General features: G+C 37.2%; 1 protein-coding gene across 2 annotated transcripts in view; it reads left to right on the forward strand.

The window, feature by feature from the left end:
- The window catches only part of LOC135751826 (carboxypeptidase Q-like), a 73,695-nt gene extending 60,030 nt beyond the window's left edge, over positions 1-13,665 (forward strand). For both annotated transcript variants that reach the window (XM_065270095.1, XM_065270094.2), the window contains exons 6-8: positions 1,103-1,194; positions 4,485-4,686; positions 11,241-13,665. In XM_065270095.1, the coding sequence (XP_065126167.1) occupies positions 1,103-1,194; positions 4,485-4,686; positions 11,241-11,401 (455 nt within the window). In that variant the 3' untranslated portion in view covers positions 11,402-13,665. The remainder of the gene's footprint in view (positions 1-1,102; positions 1,195-4,484; positions 4,687-11,240) is intronic.
- The last annotated feature ends 9,363 nt before the right edge of the window (positions 13,666-23,028 follow it).

Below are 23,028 nucleotides of genomic sequence, written 5' to 3' on the forward strand. Positions count from 1 at the left end.
TGATTTAAGTTGGAAATATTTCATTATGTGAAAAGTAAGAGGCTCCTGGGTGGTACAGGAAAAATGAAACCTGTAAAGCTATAAAAAAATTTGGTTGCCCATGACAACAGGTAATTATACAGCTTAGAATGCTGTGATTAACCAATCAGAATGAGGTATTGCAGATTTCCATATCATAAAAATATATTTCAAGGATTAACTGGTTCATGTTTGGAAAGTGTGACCTTCACTTACAGCACATGGTTTTACGGAAATGTGCTGTAAGTGTAGAAGTGAAGTGTATGGGGAATATATTCCATTATTATATGGATTATTAAAATTCCTGCCGAGTGTCAATATGTAATGGAGTCTAAGTCTCCTGGCCCCTTGTACTCTATTGTTGCTTTATTGCACAGGAAACACTGAGAGTTGTGTTCATTTGTATTTAAGATGTTCCTCTTGCCAAATACATTGGCAAAGTAAAACTATAACAGCTCACAATAACCACAAACAACATGATTCATTTCAGTGCTGCTAGAGTAAGCAATTTAAATTATTATCAACAACATTTATTTCAACCAGTCTTTAGCTCTGATTTTAGTATGCGAGTGATTCATTATTGCGATACTGAGAGTTATTTCCCATATAAAGTTTGGACTTTGACTCTGTTTTGTAATAGAATCACATTTTCTCTACCCCGACTCCTGCTGTGCCATCCGATTTGGACACAGTGACCAGGTTTCCTATGCGGACTGTGTAGTTTAGGAGCCGTACAGACAGTTCATTGAGAATTCCTCGCACAATTAAGCCCGAAATATCTCTTCTCCACTGGAGGTACAGACAGTTATGAAGCGCCCAGTATGCAACTGTCTGAAGGGCCAAGATCATCCGGTACCTAGAAACGTCAGCATGTGGTCTGCGATGTGTCAAGCTGACCTTACAAATCTAGTTTTATTTCAAATGTAAATTTCATTTTCTCTGTCTTTTCTATTAAAGATCAGATTGATCAATCTTTTTAAACTTGATGATAGCCTGTGAGACAGTATTACAGTGGCTGTATTATGAAAATGTATTCTGAAATATGATTTGGTTGCCTCATACTGTTGATTGCTTGGGTCCCCAGGGCTGCGTCCCAAAAGGACACTGAGGGCGGTTATGTGGTCTGCAGAGGAGCCAGGAGGAGTTGGAGCTGCTCAGTACTTTGAACGTCACAAGGTACGTCACACCTCTCTACTGTGCTAAAACTTTTAGGGATGGTTATTCATCCAGGGTTTAGATTAATCTAAGTAATTTTAAGTAGTTTTCCAAACAAACCTTACAAAAAACAATACAAGTGTGCATATCGAGACAAAACAGTAGCTGCAATTCCATTATCCTTAACTCTTTCACCGCCAGCGTTTTTAAAAAAAGTTGCCAGCCAGCGCCAGCGTTTTTCATGATTTTCACCAAAGTTTAATGCCTTCCAGAAAATGTTCTTCTTTAAATATATAAACATACAATATACCAAATGAAAGAACAGACCCTCTGCTTTCAAACAAAAAAAACGTTTCATCCTACCTTTAGTGGTTCTTTTGCAATCAGCTTTTGAATATGGGTAGGTTTTTGCAAAAACACCATATTTTGAGCAAAAAGCAGAGATAATTCCATTTTTATGATGGAATTTTGATAGAGATCAGATGCAGAGCGATCTTTAAAACAGACACGGACATGCAGCAGCTTGCCATAGGGCAATACTTCCGGTTTTAAAAAGTTGCGGAAGGGCGCCACCTGGTGAATAATAGCGGTATTGCGGAAAGACGGAAAATCTCGTCATTGGCGGGGAAGCGTTTTCTCTTAATTGACGAGATATCTCGTCAATGGCGGGGAAAGAGTTAAAGGGACACACTACTTTTTTGAAAATATGCTTATTTTCCAGCTCCCATAGAGTTAAACATTTGATTTCTACCGTTTTGGAATCCATTCAGCTGATCTCCGGGTCTGGCGGTACCACTTTTAGCATAGCTTAGCATAATCTATAGTTCCTAGTAGAGTATAGTTCCTAGGTATATCAGCCTAGAAAATCACAACTTTGAATTTTCTGTCGGTCTTAGTGCACAATGTAACTACCGAAGAGTAAAGTTTTAAATAGGAAAAATATCGAAACTCTTTCGTTATTTTTTTTAGCGCAATGCTAATGGTCTAATCAGATTCAATGGATTATGCTAAGCTATTCTAAAAATGATACGTCCAGACCTGGAGATCGGCTGAATGGATTCCAAAATGGTGAAAATCAAATGTTTAACTCTAGGGGAGCTGGAAAATGAGCATATTTTCAAAAAAGTGCAGTGTCCCTTTAAAATTGCGCAAATTGACATTGAAAATACAGCTAATGGAAACATGTTAGTTTCGAAAAAACTTCCACATATCGCAAAAAAGTTTTTATGCTCGCATGAGGTGGTTTTTCAGGCCATTCGGAAAAGGTGTATTTTGCAATGGAAATCTTTATTCTCATTTTCAGGTCACGTGATACAAGTAAGTCACATAATCATTATTTGAAGACTAAAACCTCCCAGAAACACCTCAATTTATGTCTGCTTCCTAGTATAAGAGGCTTTCATTGCCAATAATGTTTGGATAACACTCCTACCTCTTAGTATGAGGGGATTTCCTTGGTATGTATGTTTGGATAATACTCTTAAAGGCGGGTCGTACACTGCGCAAGAAGCATTGCATTGCGTCGCGTATGTTGGGCAACTCGCAGGTATCGCACACTGGATGTGCAAATTAAATAGCGCAAGCTTAGTCAGGCAGAGTCTACTGCAAAATATGCGTTAGCAGCCTATGTAAATCATTAACAATTTGGGACTAATATGAAGTTATTTAATGTTAAGCTGTATGAGTGGCGCAGCAGGGATTTGAGCAGCGTTTAATACATGGCGCGACGCGGTGTTTCTCACTTGGTGTGCAACCCCCTTTACGTCTCCTTCGGTTAAAAATCATGCGTAGTGCGGTGGACGTGATATTAGTCATCCTAGCAACATCAGTCACCTTGATGTTTGGAATGACTTATTGTGAGAGGAAATCCAAACTAAGTTTCAGTCGCCTATCATCGATTAATGGAAACACCGTCAGTCATTTGTCGACATTTAAAATATAACGCTAAAGTTTTGAACTGCGCAGCTAGTGGCACTGGTATACGTTAAGATATGTCAATACAATATGTTTTTAAATTAAAGCAGCTCAAAGATGCATTTTAGTCTGGGACTGTCCAGGAAACCGGCCCATAAACTTTTATAATGTGGCAACTCATCTGAACTCATCTGTCGTGTTTTATGTGTATTATCACAGGGTAGATTCACAAAACAGGTGAACCACGGCACTCAGTGCCACCACCTGCCATAATGCCAGATGGTAATAGTCTGCATAGCACCCAGGACCGACCCGCATGATCGGAAACTGCAGCGTGCAAATTGCGCTCAACACAGATTTTCTGCCCACGTTTGCGTTGTTACTTCATTTGCATAATTCGTTTAGTAAACTAGGCGTTTAAATGCCACTGCAAATAAACTTCATGTGCTAGTGGGCTTGGTTCGCTCTGATCCCACCCGCCCATTTTGTAAATGATATTAAGCTCAGAGTAATTCAGACTTTTCATTAGCTGTAAATGTTAATTTAAAAGGTTTCACAAGCGAGTGGGTTTTGCTCCGTGTGTTGTGTAACTGCTCTTTTGCCCTTGAGCAATTCTGAGATCCTCCATCAAGGCTAACAAGATCTAATGTGAATTTAATGTAATGTACTATTTGAAACAAATTTACCCTTATCCTCTAAGCTTAGCGTATCACGTACAAAGTACAATGTACCTCATCTAAATCAGTTAAATCGCTTATTTTACTGTCTTGAGATTTGCAGTATGAAATAAATCTACTTCATGTGTTTTTGTCTTGCCAGTGAAAAATATTAGTTGATCCTAGCATAGCAGGACAAGCAAATTGGCTGAAATTTCCCACGCAAGCCCTAGGACTTGCAGTGCCCGTCCATCTAGTTTTGTTTCTGTTAGTAATGTTTTACTTGGACGATGGTTTTGGATCGAATTGTGCAGTTAACTGTATTTGTCAGGTCTGTGTGCTGTAACGTGATACTTTATAGTATGGAACAATTTAGCCAGCAGTTGGATTTGTACCTCTATTGTATCTGCATACTACCGCGGGATTTGTTTTTTTTTCTTTTATGAGGTTGGATTCTGATCAGAGAGCAGTGGTTTCTGGCCAAGCAGGATTCATATGCTGCGTTTTGGCCACCGATCTGGCTTTTTACTGTATTACGTCCAGTTATGTAGATTGTGGGTAGAACTTTGTCCCAGTTGGACTGGTAATGCATACTGTTGAGAATGACACTAATCATCTTTTTTTTCAGGACATAAGTTACACAAAAGTAATTCAGCGTTACATACATTGATTCATACATTCATGCACAATTCATCTCGACTTTATGGAGATTCGGCTGACTTCTCCTCTGTTTCTTCTTAGACAAACATCTCGAACTTTGACTTGGTAATGGAGTCTGACTTGGGCACCTTCAGGCCCGTGGGACTGCAGTTCACAGGCAGTGACAAAGCTCGGGCGATCATGCAGGAGGTGATGAAACTGTTGGCTCCCATCAATGTCACGTCTCTTGAGCGGGAAGGAGAAGGCACAGACATTAACATGTGGATGCAGGCTGGAGTTCCAGGTCAGTTTGATTTAGGGCTGAATTGATATTTTGTTAAATTAGATATTTTTAGCAGTGCTGGGTAAAGTTATTGGTAATACAACGTGTGTGTGTGTGGGTCACATTTAATGGTAAATTATTTCACTTCTAATCTATGACACTGAATATATACCCATTATTAAAAGATAGAGGATAAAAGCTAAATTCTGTTAAATGTTTACCTCATGAAACAGGCTCGTAAAAGAATTAGGGTCAGCTGGTACTGGCCACTAATGGTCGTTATTGTTCACATCACTGTCTGATGTAATAACAGCGGTAATGTTGCTTGTGTTGCTGTAGCAGTCTGCCTGTTCGAACCGCAGGGACATGTTTGCTCACGGACAGTTTTTGCTTTATCCTGGTGAAGTTATGACTCACACATCCTTGGTCCTATTCAAATTGTGAAAGAAAACTTCATGTAATGGCTATTATCTGCATGATTTGTCGAGATGATAGATAAATCAGATAATTCATTTAGTGCCCCCGCCCTGTAGTGTGATGTCATTAGTATTAATCACACATTCACTGACGCTTTGACTCGGAGAGGCACGGTACTGGCAACATGTGAGGAGTGTACCGTGAGTACCGACCCACTTTAAGCACCGATTCTTACACAGTTTTCTCAACTTACATTTTTTACTTAAAAAGCACATATTATTCGAATTCACAATTTTACATTTCCTTTGACATCAGAGGTATTCAGGCCAATCACAATGTACTGGTAAGCTGGCCAATCAGGGACCTTTTCAGATCTGTGAGCTTTGTACAAAATCAGAGCGTTTGAGGAAGGCAGTGGCTATCTGGAGCAACAAAAATGTATGGTATGTGGATCATAATGTGTTTTTGAACTAGGGATGTCCCGGTCCGATATGCTGTATTGGGGCCGATCTGGGCTTTTTGGCTGGATCGGATCGAGGACCGACAACATGACCGATCCAATTCCGATATGTGCGTTAGCCGTGGTTGTTATTGACAAGCTATTAAAACGTATTATAAAAGCGCCATAAATGTTTTCTGCACTATATTCAAAGTCTTTTAATACACTAAGATAACTGTAGGCTTTATTAAAGTCTCAGTAAGCCGTTGGATGGATGCAGTTCACTTTGTGCTAAGCACACGATGCATCTCTTCTCTTTGTGTTTTAACAATTATAAACTTTCCATTGCGGTGCAAGGATTCCCATGAGAGAATGCTTCAAGGGCATTAATTCTGTACCCAGAAACCTCATGAACGTAGCGTGTTATGCTTAGGCGCATCAATTCTGCACCCGGAATGTGCATAAAAAGTCTGTTCAAACGCATAATTCCCAAAAGAAACCATCTGCACTCTAAAGCTGTTTTACTATGACAGTTCTACGCAGTTAAAAAAAAATATTTAGCATACTTAATTTATCAAACACTGCCATGATTAATATTTACTAGGGATGCACCGATAGGATTTTTTTGGGCCGATACCGATTTAAACAGACAACTTCTGGTCGATACCGATGCCGATACCAATATTAAAAACTTGTATACAATACAGTTGGTCTATTAGCTAGTTTATTTCTGGATCTAATTAACATTCAACTGACCAACATAATAAGAGAGACACAAATTAAGCTAAAACAAATATTATATGACAGCATGACAATCTTCAAAGGTGGTTTTTGCTATTCAGCATATATTTTATTAACAACATTAACTCATTTTTTATTACATATAATGGAGTTCTTTGTGCAGTTAATTAATAAACAATCGGTATCAGCCTTTCTCGTGCTATTGCCGATATGCCAATGTTTTCAAATTCATCAAAAATCGGCCGATAAATATCGGCTGCCGATACATCGGTGCATCACTAATATTTACTAACGTTTCCTGTAACTTGTAAATCATTTTAAATGATTGATTTTTACATTTAAAATTATACTAGATGTATCAGAAAGCACTATACACATTTAATTACAGTAGTATCGGACAGGTATCGGTATCGGCTGATATAAGGAATTCTGGTATTGGATCGGAAATGAAAAAGTGGGATCGGGACAGCTCTATTTTGAACCATAAACCACGCTCACACATTGTATCATACCAAATGCACAAAAATGTTTTTTTAGCAACAAAATAGGTGCTTTTTAGAGTATTTTTCACCCAAAAATGATGTTTTTTATGTTTAAGTTAATCCAACTGTTTACTTTTTACAGTGTGACCTAAGCATCCAAAAGTGTTGAAATAATGCAAATAAATAACATAAATGGACTTTATCAATTAAGTCCATGCACAGTGTATAGAAAACAAGATGCATGCCCTGTAAAAAAATGTTGGTTCAACTTAAAAAAGTGAGTTACTGTATTTGGTTGCCTGAAAACTTTGTGTTAAAATTAAATAAAAATTTTAAGGCAACTAGGTAACTTACTTATTAAAGTTAAACCAACAATTATTTAATTAAGTGTGTTGATTATTATGACAACAGTTACGTTAACCAACCTGTGTTAGTTGTATATACTAGGTGCTTATTATTACAGATTTGATGTGGCAATGCGTTTTACTGCAACAGCAATATACATACTGTTGAATGAGAAAATGCGACTGTGGATGTGTGAGAGTGTGCAAAAGCTAAATTATAATAACCACCAGAGCAATGTTTGTGGTAACCCTGGTATAAGTGGAATAATTGGCTGCGGTCCTTTGAAATATTTGAAAATAATGCACACCTGCGGTGTAACAGCAGCTGCATTACCTGTGTGCATTATTTTCAAATAATTTATCGGCCTGTCATCAATTATTCCTTACATAATTGACAAAGGGCCATTGAATTATTCAAAAAAAAAAAAAAAAATGCACACCCAAGGTGGTAATGCGGCACAATGCAAAGCAGAGACATTTAACAGGAGATGTTTATTGAAAAATAATGCAAACCCAACATTTCTCAACCAATCAGGATTATGCATTCATCAGCCCCATGCTATAATGAAATACTGTAAAATATAATATACAAGCACTCAGTGAAAATAAAATCAGATATTAGTTTAGTCATAACCACTCACTGCATTTTATTTGTTTTACTCATATGCTCCAGCAATAAAAAAAAAAGATCCACACTAGATGTTTGCATGATAAGTAGGCAATAACTCAAAATATAAGCTTTTACTGAGCAAAATAAATGTTTTTACAACATCCCCAATCTCATAAATAAACTCTATCTGAAATAGAAGATGAATGGATAACTCTATGAGAGTGGATACAGAGGTTTCCCATATATTCATTTGCATCTATTTTATGCTGGCTTTTAGGCTAGTCCTAGTATTATCAAAGGTAAAAAGCCTCTTTATTTAAAAGCCATTCACTATTCATGCATGGTTTGTTTTTAACACGTGTAATGTGTTTCATTTACACTCCTAAAGTTTTGTACCGTGCTTATACAAACTCTCAGGGACTTCAGGATTCTAATGACCGAATGAAAGCGCATTAATTGTTTGAGTTCAGTCAATGGTCTGTGAAATGAGCTCTCTGAAACACTTGGCAGAAATGAAGACAGCTCACATAGTTAACCCCGAGAGGCAGATTTGGACAGGTGCGGTGTAGTGGATCTTCTAACAGGCAAATACTCTCCCTTGTATTATGACTATTGATCTTTTCAGTCACCATTATCATAAAACTATGGCCGATGCCTTTGATCTGGCAGGAAATGTATGTTTGGAGGGTTTATACGGCGGATGTGTCTTTTCCGCAGTGTTCTAGGCTAACAAGCGATCATGCATATGCCATTACCCATCATCATATTAAATTACTCAAGCACTGGGCCGAATAAATCCCATTAATGTCTGTAGTCACCGGTCTGATTGCTTTAACCAGCAGTGAACTGTGTCACACTAAAGAATCGGTTATCAGATGGATCGACTGTGGCATCGCTGCAGTATCTAAAGAAAAATGAGCGCATCAGGAGGCGTGTAGAAACAGACGGTGAAACTCTGCTGTAGTTTAAATCCAATACATTAAACAAATGAATCACGGCCCCAGCTGTCCAAACACGCGGCAATGCGGAGCGACCGAGCTGAGGTTGGCCTTTTCCATTATCGGAAGATTTTGTGCCGCATTTGGTGTGTAATCACGAGTCGCTCGGCAGTTTTTCCCCTTGACCAGGCTGCAAACTCAAACATGAAATCTTGGTGCCGTCTTTAAAGTCAATTCATTGCGAAAGGCCAACCTCTCCCGAGGATAAAGAAATGATTTCTGCCACAGTCGTGGCAGCTTACCAAACTTAATCTGCTCTTGCTGTTGGGTATTTATAGGATGGGTCCAAAATCCCAATTTATATTTTTGGTAAATATGTAATCAAGTGGATGTTTAAAACCATCACTGACAGTTCTGTTTATATTGGAGCTCTCGGTCTATATGAATAAAGCCTCAACGCTGCGTTTTTTTCAGTTCATTGCTCCTCAGGACGGTCCCTGTAGTATGCGCTATACCCCATACACCTCACACTATTGATTCTAGGCCAAAGAATAAGCAATGCTTCACCAAACACCCTTCGAAGGTCGAACAAGACTCTCTGTCTCTCTCACTGAATTTCCAGGGGAATAATGAATCTTGGATGGATGGCGTTTGTTCACATATGGAATCGGTACAGACATAGATGGCAGGCAAACAGGTTTTAACTGCAACCACATGCACGCTGGATTCTTTTCTCCATTGCTTCTCTAAACAAAGAAAAGAAAGGGTACGGTGGAGAAAGTAAACACTTTTGTGTCACACTTACTGTATATTGAAACGATTTTGAAAATTGCATGCTGTCGTCTAGTCATCATCATAAGACGCTTTTCATCAGCAGCACTTATTTATGCCTAAATCTTACCAAGATTTACCACAGAGGAAATATTAGTGGAAATATGAAAGCCTATCTGATGGATGATTGAATGGAAAGAAATAAAAAGCTCAAATCCAAAAGCCGCTAAATGCCTCCTCCTAATATATTTAAAAAATATTTAAAAACTGTACTGTGAATCACTCATGAAACGTGTAATAGTTCAATGATTTCTGTTTAGGTTCACCAAATATAAAATGTTATAGGAAATACATTGCTTTTTAAGATAATGCACAGTTTTTTGTCTTTAGAAAGATCTTTTTACATACCCATATTGTATGAAAACTACAACTTGCTTAATAATATGGAACAGCATATTTTGCATAAGTATTAAAGTATTTGTTGACATTTTTATTTCATTTAACTCTTTCACCGCCATTGACGAGATATCTCGTCAATTAAGAGAAAACGCTTCCCCGCCAATGACGAGATTTTCCGTCTTTCTGCAATACCGCTATTATCCACCAGGTGGTGCCCTTCTGCAAATTTTTAAACCTGGAAGTATTGCCCTTATATGGCAAGCGGCTGCATGTCTGTGTCTGTTTTAAAGATCGCTCTGAATGGGATCTCTATGAATGTCCGTCACAAAAATGGAATTATCTCTGCTTTTTGCTCAAAATGCGGTGTTTTTGCAGAAACCTACCCATATTCAAAAGCTGATTACAAAAGAACCACTGATGGTAGGATGAAACGTTTTTTTTGTTTTTTTTTTGAAAGCAGAGGGTCTGTTCTTTCATTTGGTATATTGTATGTTTATATATTTCAAGAAGAACATTTTCTGGAAGGCATTAAACTTTGGTGAAAATCATGAAAAACGCTGGCGCTGGCTGGCAACTTTTTAAAAAAACGCTGGCGTTGAAAGAGTTAAATAAAAAAACATCCACACTGTCATATAATGGCATGTGCATATTAATTTGGAACACGGTTTGTATTTTATCTAATATATAATGGACAAGAATAATATTAAAGGTGCCGTAGAATGTACAACTGTATTTATATAGGCATAGATGAATAATAAGAGTTTTTTACATGGTAAAGACATATCCTGAGCCTCAAACATGATTGTTTCCTCCTTCTGATTTAAACCTCGCGCATGCAAAAGACTGCTTAAACAGGCCAATCTCAACATAACACCAACTGTGACGTTACAATCATGGTGTACGCCTGAGATGTATGCTAAAAACAAAGTTGTGACGGCTAAGTTAGCGCTAGATGCTAGTGTTAAGGCTGAAGTTCTGCTATTGACGTTACAGTTACGTTTTGCAGGTCCATACTTAAAAAACGCAAACTTACCACTCAGAAACGTCCATTAACAATCTCCAAACAATTGATTAGTCCTTTCAATCAGTATCTTCATCTGATACAGGCTCAAACATAAGGTCTGTTTACACACACACACAGAGCTACTGAACTGAGCTGCTCTGATAAACAGCCAATCAGAGCAGAGCTCAACATTATTATTCCTGAGCCTTTCAAATAAGGTAATAATAGACCATTTTAATCTAAAGGCAAATCCTAGGGTTGTAAATGGACATGAAAAATTATTTTTGCACTTAATAAAGCCACATACCTTCAATGTAGATATCATATATAAAATGTAACATATTATTTCAATGCATTCTTTGGCACCTTTAAATCATGCAAAACACATAACTACTGTACACTATATTATATCTGCTGTCTCTTTGTTTCAGGTGCCAGTCTGCATACTGCAGATCAAAGGTATTTCTGGTTTCATCACAGCGATGGGGACACGATGAGCGTTCAGGATCCAGAGGAGATGAACCTGTGTTCAGCTGTGTGGGCCGTAGTGGCTTATGTGGTGGCTGACCTGGAGGAAATGCTCCCTAGATAACAAATCACTCTGAAACTACAAATCAAACCTTTCTCTGTCAGAACACAGCAACAACCCTGTGATTTAACTTGAGCTACAACTATGATCACTGCAGTGTTTGCCACTGTTCTCTGTCTTGTGTAATTTTCTTTTATTTCTAGTGGGTAGTTTCTTTTTATACTGTAAATTAAGATATCGTTCCAGTCTGATAATTTGTAAGATTTAAGCAAACCATAATGTGATGGTGTACATAAAATGCTTTGAATAAAAGCATACCGCTTAAAGTATCCTGTAAATTTAGGTTGCAGAGCCTTGGTTGCACACTTTAACATAAACCACAAAACACAGTGATGCTGATATGATGTCATATAGTAGCCTGAATCATCAGATCTCATGATCCCAGCAGTTCTCATTTCTAAAAACAAACATGTGGTCATGACGTAATGAATACGCTTTTAGGCAGTCATCCTTCCTCTATATATCTATTAAGCAAGTTTTCAGATGGAGAAGTAGGGATATGACATACTGTTAGGAAAATAAGTATTTCAACACCTTGCTATTTTGCTGGTTCTCCCTCTTAGAAATCGCGGAGGGGTCTGAAATTGTCATCGTAGGTGCATGTCCACTGTGAGAGACATAATCTAAAAAAAATCCAGAAATCACAATGTATGATTTTTTAACTATTTATTTGTATGATGCAGCTGCAAATAAGTATTTGAACACCTGAGAAAATCAATGTTAATATTTGGTACAGTAGCCTTTGTTTGCAATTACAGAGGTCAGACGTTTCCTGTAGTTTTTCACCAGGTTTGCAGGACACACTGCAGGAGGGATTTTGGTCCAATCCTCCACACAGATCTTCTCTAGATCAGTCAAGTTTCTGGCCTGTCACTGAGAAACACGGGGTTTGAGCTCCCTCCAAAGATTCTTTATTGGGTTTAGGTCTGGAGACTGGATAGGCCAAGCCAGAACCTTGATATGCTTCTTACAGAGCCACTCCTTGGTTATCCTGGCTGTGTGCTTCGAGTTATTGTCATGTTGGAAGACCCAGCCTCGACCCATCTTCAATGCTCTAACTGTGAGGTTGTTCCCCAAACTCTGGCAATACATCCTCTCCTTAATACAGTGCAGTCACCCTGTCCCATGTGCAGAAAAACACCCCAAAGCATGATGCTACCACCCCCATGCTTCACAGTAGGGATGGTGTTCTTGGGATGGTACTCATCACCCTTCTTCCTCCAAACACGTTTAGTGGAAGTATGACCAGAAAGTTCTATTTTGGTCTCATCTGGCCACATGACTTTCTCCCATGACTCCTCTGGATCATCCAAATGGTCATTGGGAAACTTAAGACGGGCCTGGACATGTGCTGGTTTAAGCAGGGGAACCTTCCGTGCCATGCATGATTTCAAACCATGACGTTTTAGTGTATTACCAACAGTAACCTTGGAAACGGTGGTGCCAGATCTTTTCAGGTCATTGACCAGCTCCTCCCGTGTAGTTCTGAGCTGATTTCTCACCTTTCTTAGGATCATTGAGATCCCACGAGGTGAGATCTTGCATGGAGCCCCAGTCCAAGGGAGATTGACAGTCATGTTTAGCTTCTTCCATTTTCTAATGATAATTGCTCCAACAGTGGACCTTTTTTCACCAAGCTGCTTGGCAATTTCCCCATAGCCCTTTCCAGCCTTGTGGAGGTGTACAATTTTGTCTCTAGTGTCTTTGGACAGCTTTTTGGTCTTGGCCAGTAGTTGGATTCTTACTGATTGTATGGGGTGGACAGGTGTCTTTATGCAGCTAATGATATCAAACACTGCATTTAATTTAGGATAATAAATGGAGTGGAGGTGGACATTTTAAAGGAAGACTAACAGGTCTTTGAATGTCAGAATTCTAGCTGATATAGAGGTGTTCAAATACTTATTAGCAGCTGTATCATACAAATAAATAGTTAAAAAAATCATACTTTGTGATTTCTGATTTTTTTTAGATTGTCTCTCACAGTGGACATGCACCTACGATGACAATTTCAGACCCCTCCATGATTTCTAAGTGGGAGAACTTGCAAAATAGCAGGGTGTTCAAATACTTTTTTTCTCACTGTATAATGTTATGCATTTACATTAATGTAATAGAGTTCCATCATATTGAAGTTAGATATAGTAATGCTAATTTTAGTCTTCTTATAATGAAAAATACAAGCTTATTCAATGTAATTGTATTATATACTGGTTTACATGTTTAATGGGGACTTAAAACATGGAAATAACTTTGGGCTTTTATACTGTAAAAACTGTATATTGTATTCCCAACTTTCTGGTTTGTTGCATTTTCAAATGTAAAAAACGTGCAAATAAAGAGAAAATTGCCTTTTACAGTTGTCTTAATGAAGTCCTTAGCAACTCCTATTATTAATGATAAATACATTTAGCATATACAGGTATTTACAGTAAAGTTACAAAATATCTATTTATCTTATCAAAATATATAGAAACATGATATTTACTTAATATCTTAATGATTTGTAGCACAAAAAATCAATCTTATTGCTGGTTTTGTGGGCCATGGTCACGTATGCCATAGTGTTGTGTTTATCAGGCAATGGAAATGCAGTAGTAATCCTGCAAGTCCATTATGTTAACTGTATGTGCCTGTGACCATGTCTGTCTGCACTTAATGGCTGGTTTTCAGTTACATCAAAGAAGGAAGTTCTTGTTTCTATGACAACTTAGATTTAGATGACATTTAAGCTTGCAAGATAATCTTACCCAATATTTACTACTCATCATATCCTAAATGACACCTGAATCATACAAACATCTTGAATACACATGTGTCACTGAAACAAATGTCATGATCTGTGGAAATAAAAAAATGATTGGGGTATAAATTTTTCACATATTATTATTATTGCTGATATATATTTTTTAGACTTAAGAGTGATATTTAGATACATCTGGTTACTGGTTAAACCAAGTATTGTACAAAAATTGGTCAATTTTGCTTATTTATAAAATGCTGCGCAGAAATCATCCTACATATGATCTTATGCTATGTACACATCAAACGCGGGGCATCGCGTTACTCACTTTACTGTAGGTTCACACCAAACGCAAGTTCAATGATTTGCGCAAATAGATTACATACAAAGTCAATGTGAGGCACTGCGAATGATGTAATATGGGCGGCATGTTTGCAGCAAAAACGTGCTATTTGCCTCAAACTTGTCTTCGCCCAAGTTGAAAATATTCAACTCAAGTGAAAAATTTGCATGACACAAAGTTAAATCCCGCGAGAAATCTTCAGAGAGTAACGCGATGCCCCGTGTTTGGTGTGTACGTAGCATTAGATTACTTGCGGGATGTAACTTCGTTATTTTTCGCTTGAGTTAAATATTTTAAACTTGGGCAAAGATAGCGAGTGTTTTCGCCACAAATGCACCTCCCATATCGCTTCATTCGCGTTGAACTCACGTTTGGTCTGTATGCTCCATTACGATCATCAAAAAAACGTACGTGTGATTTATAGAACGAACGTACGCACAAAAAACACACGTACCTCTTTCTTTCAGATGTGAAAAATCTCAAATGACCTTGAACTGAGCAGTTTAAGATCTCTGCCTTTTAACACTGGCTAATTAATGTCATTGACATATATAAGAGCGTCTGTCAATGTTTAAACCCTTTTTGAGCAACAAGAATGGCTTATTTTTTAACAACGTCTGCTCAGTCTGTTCATGCCCTGACATGGCGCTAAGCACTTTCCGCATCAAAGACAGTTTTTATAAAGATGGACTTTGCATGGATTTTTGCGTACGCACACTTAACGATCAAATCTGTGCATAGCCTATGTATGCTTTATAAATAATGAGGCCCCTGGTTGTACTTAAACGGTCCCTGCTCTATTTTTGACCTTCACCGACTCATAGGCATAATCATTTTCTCCAGAATCCGCAAGAAAAATGACGACGCAAGAGATTTTGGTAAGCTTTGATCGGGTAACAAAACGGTGTAGGCATCAACTGCCTTCGCATCCTCATGGGCCTTAGAATAAAGACTGCATCGTAAAAAAAATGTCTCTAGGCTTTTGAAGACTTAAAGCGTAAGTTGACTCATAAATGAATGTTTTGAAATGTTGTTACCTTCATTTCCACTTTCCTTTGGTAATTTGACTCAACCCAGCTGAAGTCATTTTTTTGTGATTTACTGTTTTCTACATAAAATCATCCTATTTAAAATGAAAAATTTAAAAATATAACGTTGATATCTTTAATATTGACTGATAAAGGTCATGTCAAAGATTGAAATCAATGTGAAATCAAAGAATGAAATACAATTTTGATACTCCCAATATCTCATAATTAGATTATGGAGATGTTAGTCTGGATTTTAAAGACAAACATTCTCAGTTTTTATATTTTTTGTGAGTCGTAATTTGATTTGTATTGGGTTTTTTTGTAGTTTTTATAGACATTCCTGAGTTTATTTAAAAGGTGCAGCCAAATCATGGGGTGTGGTGGTAATAAGCAACCAAAAGTGCAATACCTTTGCGGTTATTTTGGAGAAAACAACTACAGTTAATCTGCTGAGTAAAACATCTGGAAGCTTTTAACTCCGTTTCTATATGTTAGTGCAAATGATGTCAGGATTTGCGAGGGCACTGCTTAGCCTACAAAAACAAAAAGAAGTGCTGGATCAACTACTCGGTGGCCCGAGACGCGAGAGCTGCGCTCAGCTGATGTTCCCAGAGACTGCAGATGCAGAAGTGTGTGGAAGTGAATGCTAGACTTGGCTTTGGTCTTAAAATCTTGCCTGGCTTGTACGGATGCATATGGAAGCGGTCAGTAATTTAATTACAGGTCATGGAAGCAGATCGTAGGCGGGAACCAAAAGCAAGCAGTGTGACAAGAATGCAGTTGATCTAAAACCATTTCATATGTTTTCTAAAATGCTTTTGCTTACTAGAAGATTTCCAAACAGGGCCATTGAGGTTTAATGAGTTTAAACAGAGATTGTTAAGTGTAATGAGATGGAAAATGATGTGAGTCAGTTGGAAAGGCCTCTGTTTTCTCCATTTACCTACAGTGAACACAGATTTCAACCTTCCAGTAAACATACACAAACCGAGAGTCACCGTTTTCACATTGGGTTATGGACGCCCATCCATCATGCTTTATTTATAGAATCAACTCCTTGTCCCTTTCCACCAAGCTATGTGTTTAGGACATTTTTATTCAGGCACACCAAAATATGTGTGTCAGAGAGGAGACCTAAAATAAAGGCAAGGTGCTACAGAAGAGGATGATGAAGGTGGTGTGTATATCAAATCAATGTTTCACAACTCGTTTTCCCATTGGACTAAGGGTGCAACCAAATGTTTACTATTAGGGATTCAAGTGTTGCTGCAGGCTTTATTGTAGCTTTAACGAAGTGTATAGAGTTTGATATCAACAACAAAATATAGGATATAGTTTATGCTAATGACTGTCCTATATGACTCAAAAACCTTTTGGATAAAAACTCATTCACAAAATTTGGTGATGACTTATCTGTTATATAGCTTTTATTTTGTTTCCTTACAGGCAGTGAAGTCACCACGAGTCTGCATTACTGCCATTAATTCAGCAGGTTGATGGATGGTTTTGGGAATGTAGCATATCTGAGGTAGACGCCTCAAGGCCAAATGTTCTTCTCCTTTGGGGTGAAATAGGACAGATCGTCTAAAGTTGGCAGGCTACGATCATGTTGTCGACTGAATGAGGATACAAGTTATTACAGGTGTAACAGACCTCATGCAAAGCCTCATAGTGATTCTCATACACATTTAAAGTGCAATACATTTTAACTAAAAAAAGGGAATTAATATTTTATGGATCTCAGACAGGCCAAAATTAAATCCATCATCTCCAATATCCATTTTATCAATTATGGCTATTTTCCTTGCGGTTAAAGGGATAGTTCAACCAAAAATGAAATTCTGTCATTATTAACTCACCCTCATGTTGTTACAAACCTGTAAAAATGTCTTTGCTCTAATAAACACAAAGAAAGATATTTTGAGGAATGTTTGTAACCGGGGGCGGACTGGCCATCTGGCAGACCGGGCAATTTCCCGGTGGGCCGACGTACTTTTTTAGCCGATACATCTCATAACTATTTTTGTCTGACCAGCCCTCGTTCATTGCGTATCGCTGCCCATTTCTTTCTTTTTGGCTTGATTTATTGATGATGGTACAAGCCGCGGTGGCGGTGTAATGCATTTTTCAAAAAGTTAGCGTGAGATGTTTTTTTCTGGACAGACCGGCATATGAGACACCTTATCAGCAGTCCTTTGGTTATTTTTTATTTTAAAATTGACTAGCCCAAATACATCTTTAAAAAACCTTGCAGGCCAAGTGATAAGTGATAGACCAATAGCTGTTTGCAAAATGATGATGATAAAACTGCAATAAAATACAGTGTGTGCAGAATCATTAGGAAGATATCGAAATTTTGATCACAGTTTTTTCCAAACACCTTTTACCAACTCCAGACCAAATTAATAACTACCATTAATTTTCTATATACTCATTCATAAGTAGAATGTTTAAGGTAGGTTAGGTAGAGCAAAGAATTTTATTTTTTTGGGCCATTTTTGCCTTTATTGATAGACAGTAGTTTTGAGTGATGACAGGAAAGTAGAGGGTGGAGAGAGAGTTATGGGATACGGGAGCCGGGATTTGAACTCTGGTCACCGGAAGTGCGTTTGCACCATATGTCTGAGTGCTGCCCACTACACCATCGGCTCCAACAGAGCAAAGAAATTTAAACAGGCTTGTAACAACATAAGTAATGATGTAAATGATGACAGAATTTTAATTTTTGGTGAACTATCCCTTTAGCTACAGTAAAGCTATTTGGATAGACATGAAATGGGCAATGAAATTTAGGCACTACATATACAGAATAGTATCACACAAAAGTTTGTGTGTTGTCAGGGAAACTGAAACCAGTCCGATTTGTTATTTCTGTTCCCTGAGGTATTTGTTATTGCCGGAGGTGAAGTTCACCTGGCAATGTACTGTAAACTGCCCTCTTAATATTTTGAGGCAATTGCGTTTTAAATCAATAAATGAAATAAAACACTGATTCAGATTTTTTTAAATGCTTGTACAACATTATACAATGATATTCTAGAAAATTGTAGTGTATGCGTTCCACTTTCAACAGTTTGGAAAGGGTCCCTTTTTATTCCAGCACGACAGCTCCCCTGTGCATGCAGCATGATCCATATATAGAAATGATTTACTGAGTCTCATGCAGAATAACCTGAGGTATATTCTACAGGAGATATTAAAATTTGGATGATACCTACAGTAGGTATAAAAATGTCTAAACTATAGTCCAATTGATGCCCCCTTAATTACAAAAAGATGGTATTTGTTACCATTAATTGATGCATCAGATAACATGAACTACTGTAACAATGCTCAGTATAGTTTTTCTTACTTCTATTTATGTAAGCTCATTGTGCATTAACAAATCTTGATATATTTTCCTTTAAAAATGAACTATGCTGAAATGAACATAAACTACATTTAACAAAATCACGTAGAAGGATTATTCATTGTCAGTTCATGTTAGCTAATACATTTCCTCAGGTTAACAAATGCAACCTTATTGTGAAGTGTTCCCAAAATGTGCATGACGCTTCTGGGTCCCATTCGTTTCAAAACTGGGACGTCTGTTTTGTATATGCTGTAGAACTGGACTCAGATCATATCAAAATAATTCTGTAGAATTGATGTTATTTACTTGCAACAGTTTGTTCAAAGTTAAATGACCATTAAACCTTAACAAGTCTAAAACTAAAATATCAGCCTCATGCAAAGCATTCTGGGAACCAAAATCTGAAGGGAAAAGCAGAAAAATGTTGATGAGGATTTCTGATTCCCAGAATGCTTTGCATGAGGCTGTTATTGTATAGTTTTATTTTGTAAAGCCAAAAACTTGTTAATGTTTAATGTTCATTAAACTTTGAACAAACTTTTTCCAGTAAATAACATCAATTTAATCTACAGGAAGTTACTGGCAAACAGCTGCAAAACTACAGCAAATTTTTTTACAGTGGCATGAATAAATTGCCAAGCTAACCAAATTTCATTAAATCAAGACAAATTTTTGTCTAATAGACATCTATATCCCAAGAATAGATGCTTATAACATGAAAAGAAAACTAACACCATAAACATCTGTTGACTTTGCTTATGATAGAATACATATTGCAAGTTATTTTGGCAAAAATGGCATGTAACAAAATTCAAGGTTATTCAGGGTAGAAGTGAATTACTCATAGCCGGACTTTGACTTTTTTGGCATGCAATAGTTTTTTTCACAAGCATTTTTATCACGCTTAGGTGCTTTACAGACATTAGTCATGTATTAACTTAACAACTTTTAATTAAACTTTATTTTTAAAACCATAAAAAAACAAGCTACAATAAAATAAACTTGTCAAAAGAGCTACTGTACTTGACAATCCATTGAGTGGATTAATAATGCTGTCTCTCTTACTGCTGGATTTCTGCCTCTGCTTTTTAGATAAATACTCCACAGCTGTGTGTTTTCACATGCATGCTATAATAAAAGATAAAGGAAGAGAAATCCAGTACAACATGCAACAGATGCCACAGATAAAAATCTGTAAATGCCTAGATTTCTTTGAAGCTTTCACAGGAACACAGGCAGGGTTGTTGTCTATTCAGAGCAAAGTAAATGCCTGAAAGAGCATCCCTGATAAAAGGGACTAAATTATCTTCTCTTGTTTCATTTACTTGAGCCTTATAAATGTCATCAAAGTATCTCTAACACTACAAATATTATTTTTTTCACTAAAACAATAAAAATTAACAATGATCTTTCTCATTTAAAGAGGTAGGGGGTTAAAGCTTATTCATGCATTCAGACTTATTAACACTGTTTAAGAGTTGGATTCCTCATGCTTAAAGGGACACTCCACCTTTTTTGAAAATATGCTCATTTTTCCAGCTCCCCTAGAGTTAAACATTTGATTCTTACTGTTTTGGAATCCATTCAGCTGATCTCCGGGTCTGGTGCTAGCACTTTTAGCATAGCTTAGTATAGCTTTAGCGTAGCTTAGCATACTTTTAGCATGCCCTGCTCGAAAATAGTCCCCTTGGTCCCATTGGTAACTTTCAATAGCATGGGACTATTTTCATGCAGTGTGTAGTGCAGGAAGTACAGTGGAAGTCCTTATATGGGCACCAGAAGCACACGCACACACCAATCAAGAGCTGACAGGAATTCAACATCACCAGAGAAGTATTGCTGTTTTTGAGGGAAATTTTATCTTGTTCTGCTTCCCAATGAACCAAGCATTATGGGAACAAAGGATGTAGTTTATTTATCCGGGGTAGCAGTGGAGTTGTGCGTGTTTGTTTAAGGCAGTGTTATGAGTCACAGGCATCAATGAAAACTGCGTCCAATGGCTGTGTTTTGTTGGCAATCTGCTCGTAAGTTTTGTAAACGACATGAACATGTAGTGAATCATAAGTTATCCAGAGATAGTGGGATAATGTTTTTTGTGTGTTGAATCGGTAAAGATGGTCTGTCTTTTATAAATCTTATAGAACTAAAAACTTTGGATATTTGAAGGATATAATACTGTATGAGTACTCAAGTTTAACCCTGGTCTAATGGCAAACATTTTGGATTCTTAGATAACATTTTATGTATTATTAAATACAAATTTAAACCCTGATTTGATACAATTATAAGGAGATTGGAAATGATGCAGTCTCTCTCTTTCTCTCTATCTATCTTTTTGAGATGCTACTTTTAAAGGCGCTATACAAAATAAAGTTTATTATTATTATCAAACATTTATTTTCTTCATTCTTTCATCACAACTCTTCTTGATACTAAAAAATACAAGGCTGGTTGTGATAAAAAAATGATGCGTGTCAAAACGTCTATAAATCAATTTTAAACAAAGATTTAAAAAATGAGATGTGCTAGTTTAAATGAAACTCAAGCCCTCAGGGGTGTACATGGTGTGTTATGTACAAGACATCTCAGCTAAGATTAAGCATTTGTGATTATGAGACATTTATTAAACAGTGTGTGTTCATATTGAATTGTAGGCTGGTGGAAACACAGCGTCTGTTTCATCAGCCTTCAGAAACTTCATTTGTCCCGACTCGGTTTACATCGACTTTGCTCAGACAGGTTGAAGTGTACATCCACTTAAACTTATATGATGGCTTTTATGAGACACATGTCACTTTCTTCTTATTGAAATTGATTTCGAGAGCGGATTATTCCTGAGATACAGGAAGAAGCGGCCAGACTATTGAAACGGAGTCAGTGCTGATGCAATTTACTGCAATCGAGCTGTATAATAGTAAAGAAAGCCTGCTGGTCTATAATGATTCTCTCTTTCGTTTTTTTCTGTTTCACTTAAACAAGTCAGTCATCCAAATTGTGCAAATCTGTGGAGTCTATTTATCATCGTAAAATTGCACCCAGATCTGTTGGTGTCATTTTAGCGAGCCTACAATCTTGGAGAAAGTTGATATCTGGGTTTCATTAAGAGCTCACGGCTTCATGCAGTTACATCATTCTCTCACAGCTGGCAACATACACTACGATGTTGAGCTGAATATCTGATGTTACAAATCTAATCGAGTAGATCCAGCACAGCTGTGAACTATTCTGACTAACTCATATGTGATCATGTTGCATGCGCTTACCTAAAATGAACATTAAAACCTTCACCGTTCTCATGCTGAGTGTGCACATGGTTAGAGGTTTGTGTGTTTGTGTAATTTGAGAGTTTTACACGTGTAATGGTGAGTCAATGGTGATGAGAATATGAAGAGGATCTCTTTCTGTTCCCTCTCCCACACACACTGCGGTCTCTCAGCCTTGACCTTACTGAACTAATTTCCCATCGGGTTTTTTAATTTCCACCCACTAAAATGAACCCCCTTTTTCCATTCCTTTTGCACTGAGAGTTTTGGTCTTCTACATGCCATTCCAATGAAATCAGTTTCCCTGTTAACCATGGAGGAAAAGTATCTTAGATGCCTATTTACCTACAGTACAATACAGTAAGTATATGTGCAATGTCAACAAAGTGGTTGTGGAGATGTGGTTACAGTTGGAGTCTCCCTGCACTTTTTGGTTAACTGCCACAGATTTCTTGTCTTAATTGACTCTTTGTGGTGGGGTATATGATGCTCTTTTGGCTGCGGGTCCGGGACATCGTGGTAAGTGACTCAACTGGAATGGTTTTTCACTGGCCAAATGGAACACATTCTGTATTATATATAAATTAAACACTGCAAAAAGTGAAAGTTGGATTAACTTAAAAATTTACTTCAATTGGGAACACTTAAAAAGTGAATAAAATAATTTTGAAAAAGCTTATTTTTTTAGGTGTTACCAATTGAAGTAATTTTTTATATTTTTTCCACACAAAAAAAATCACTTAAAGAATATTTCAATATGTGCTAAATATCAATATAAACAACATATAACCAAATTTTCTTCTTCAGCACCTTAAGATAATGTTTACAATTAATATTAGCAGTATTCATATTTTTTTTTAAGAAGAAAGTAAGATTAATATTCATTTACTTACCACAA

The sequence above is a fragment of the Paramisgurnus dabryanus genome, chromosome 13 (genome assembly GCF_030506205.2).
Source record: "Paramisgurnus dabryanus chromosome 13, PD_genome_1.1, whole genome shotgun sequence".
Classification (NCBI taxonomy): Eukaryota; Metazoa; Chordata; class Actinopteri; order Cypriniformes; family Cobitidae; genus Paramisgurnus; species Paramisgurnus dabryanus.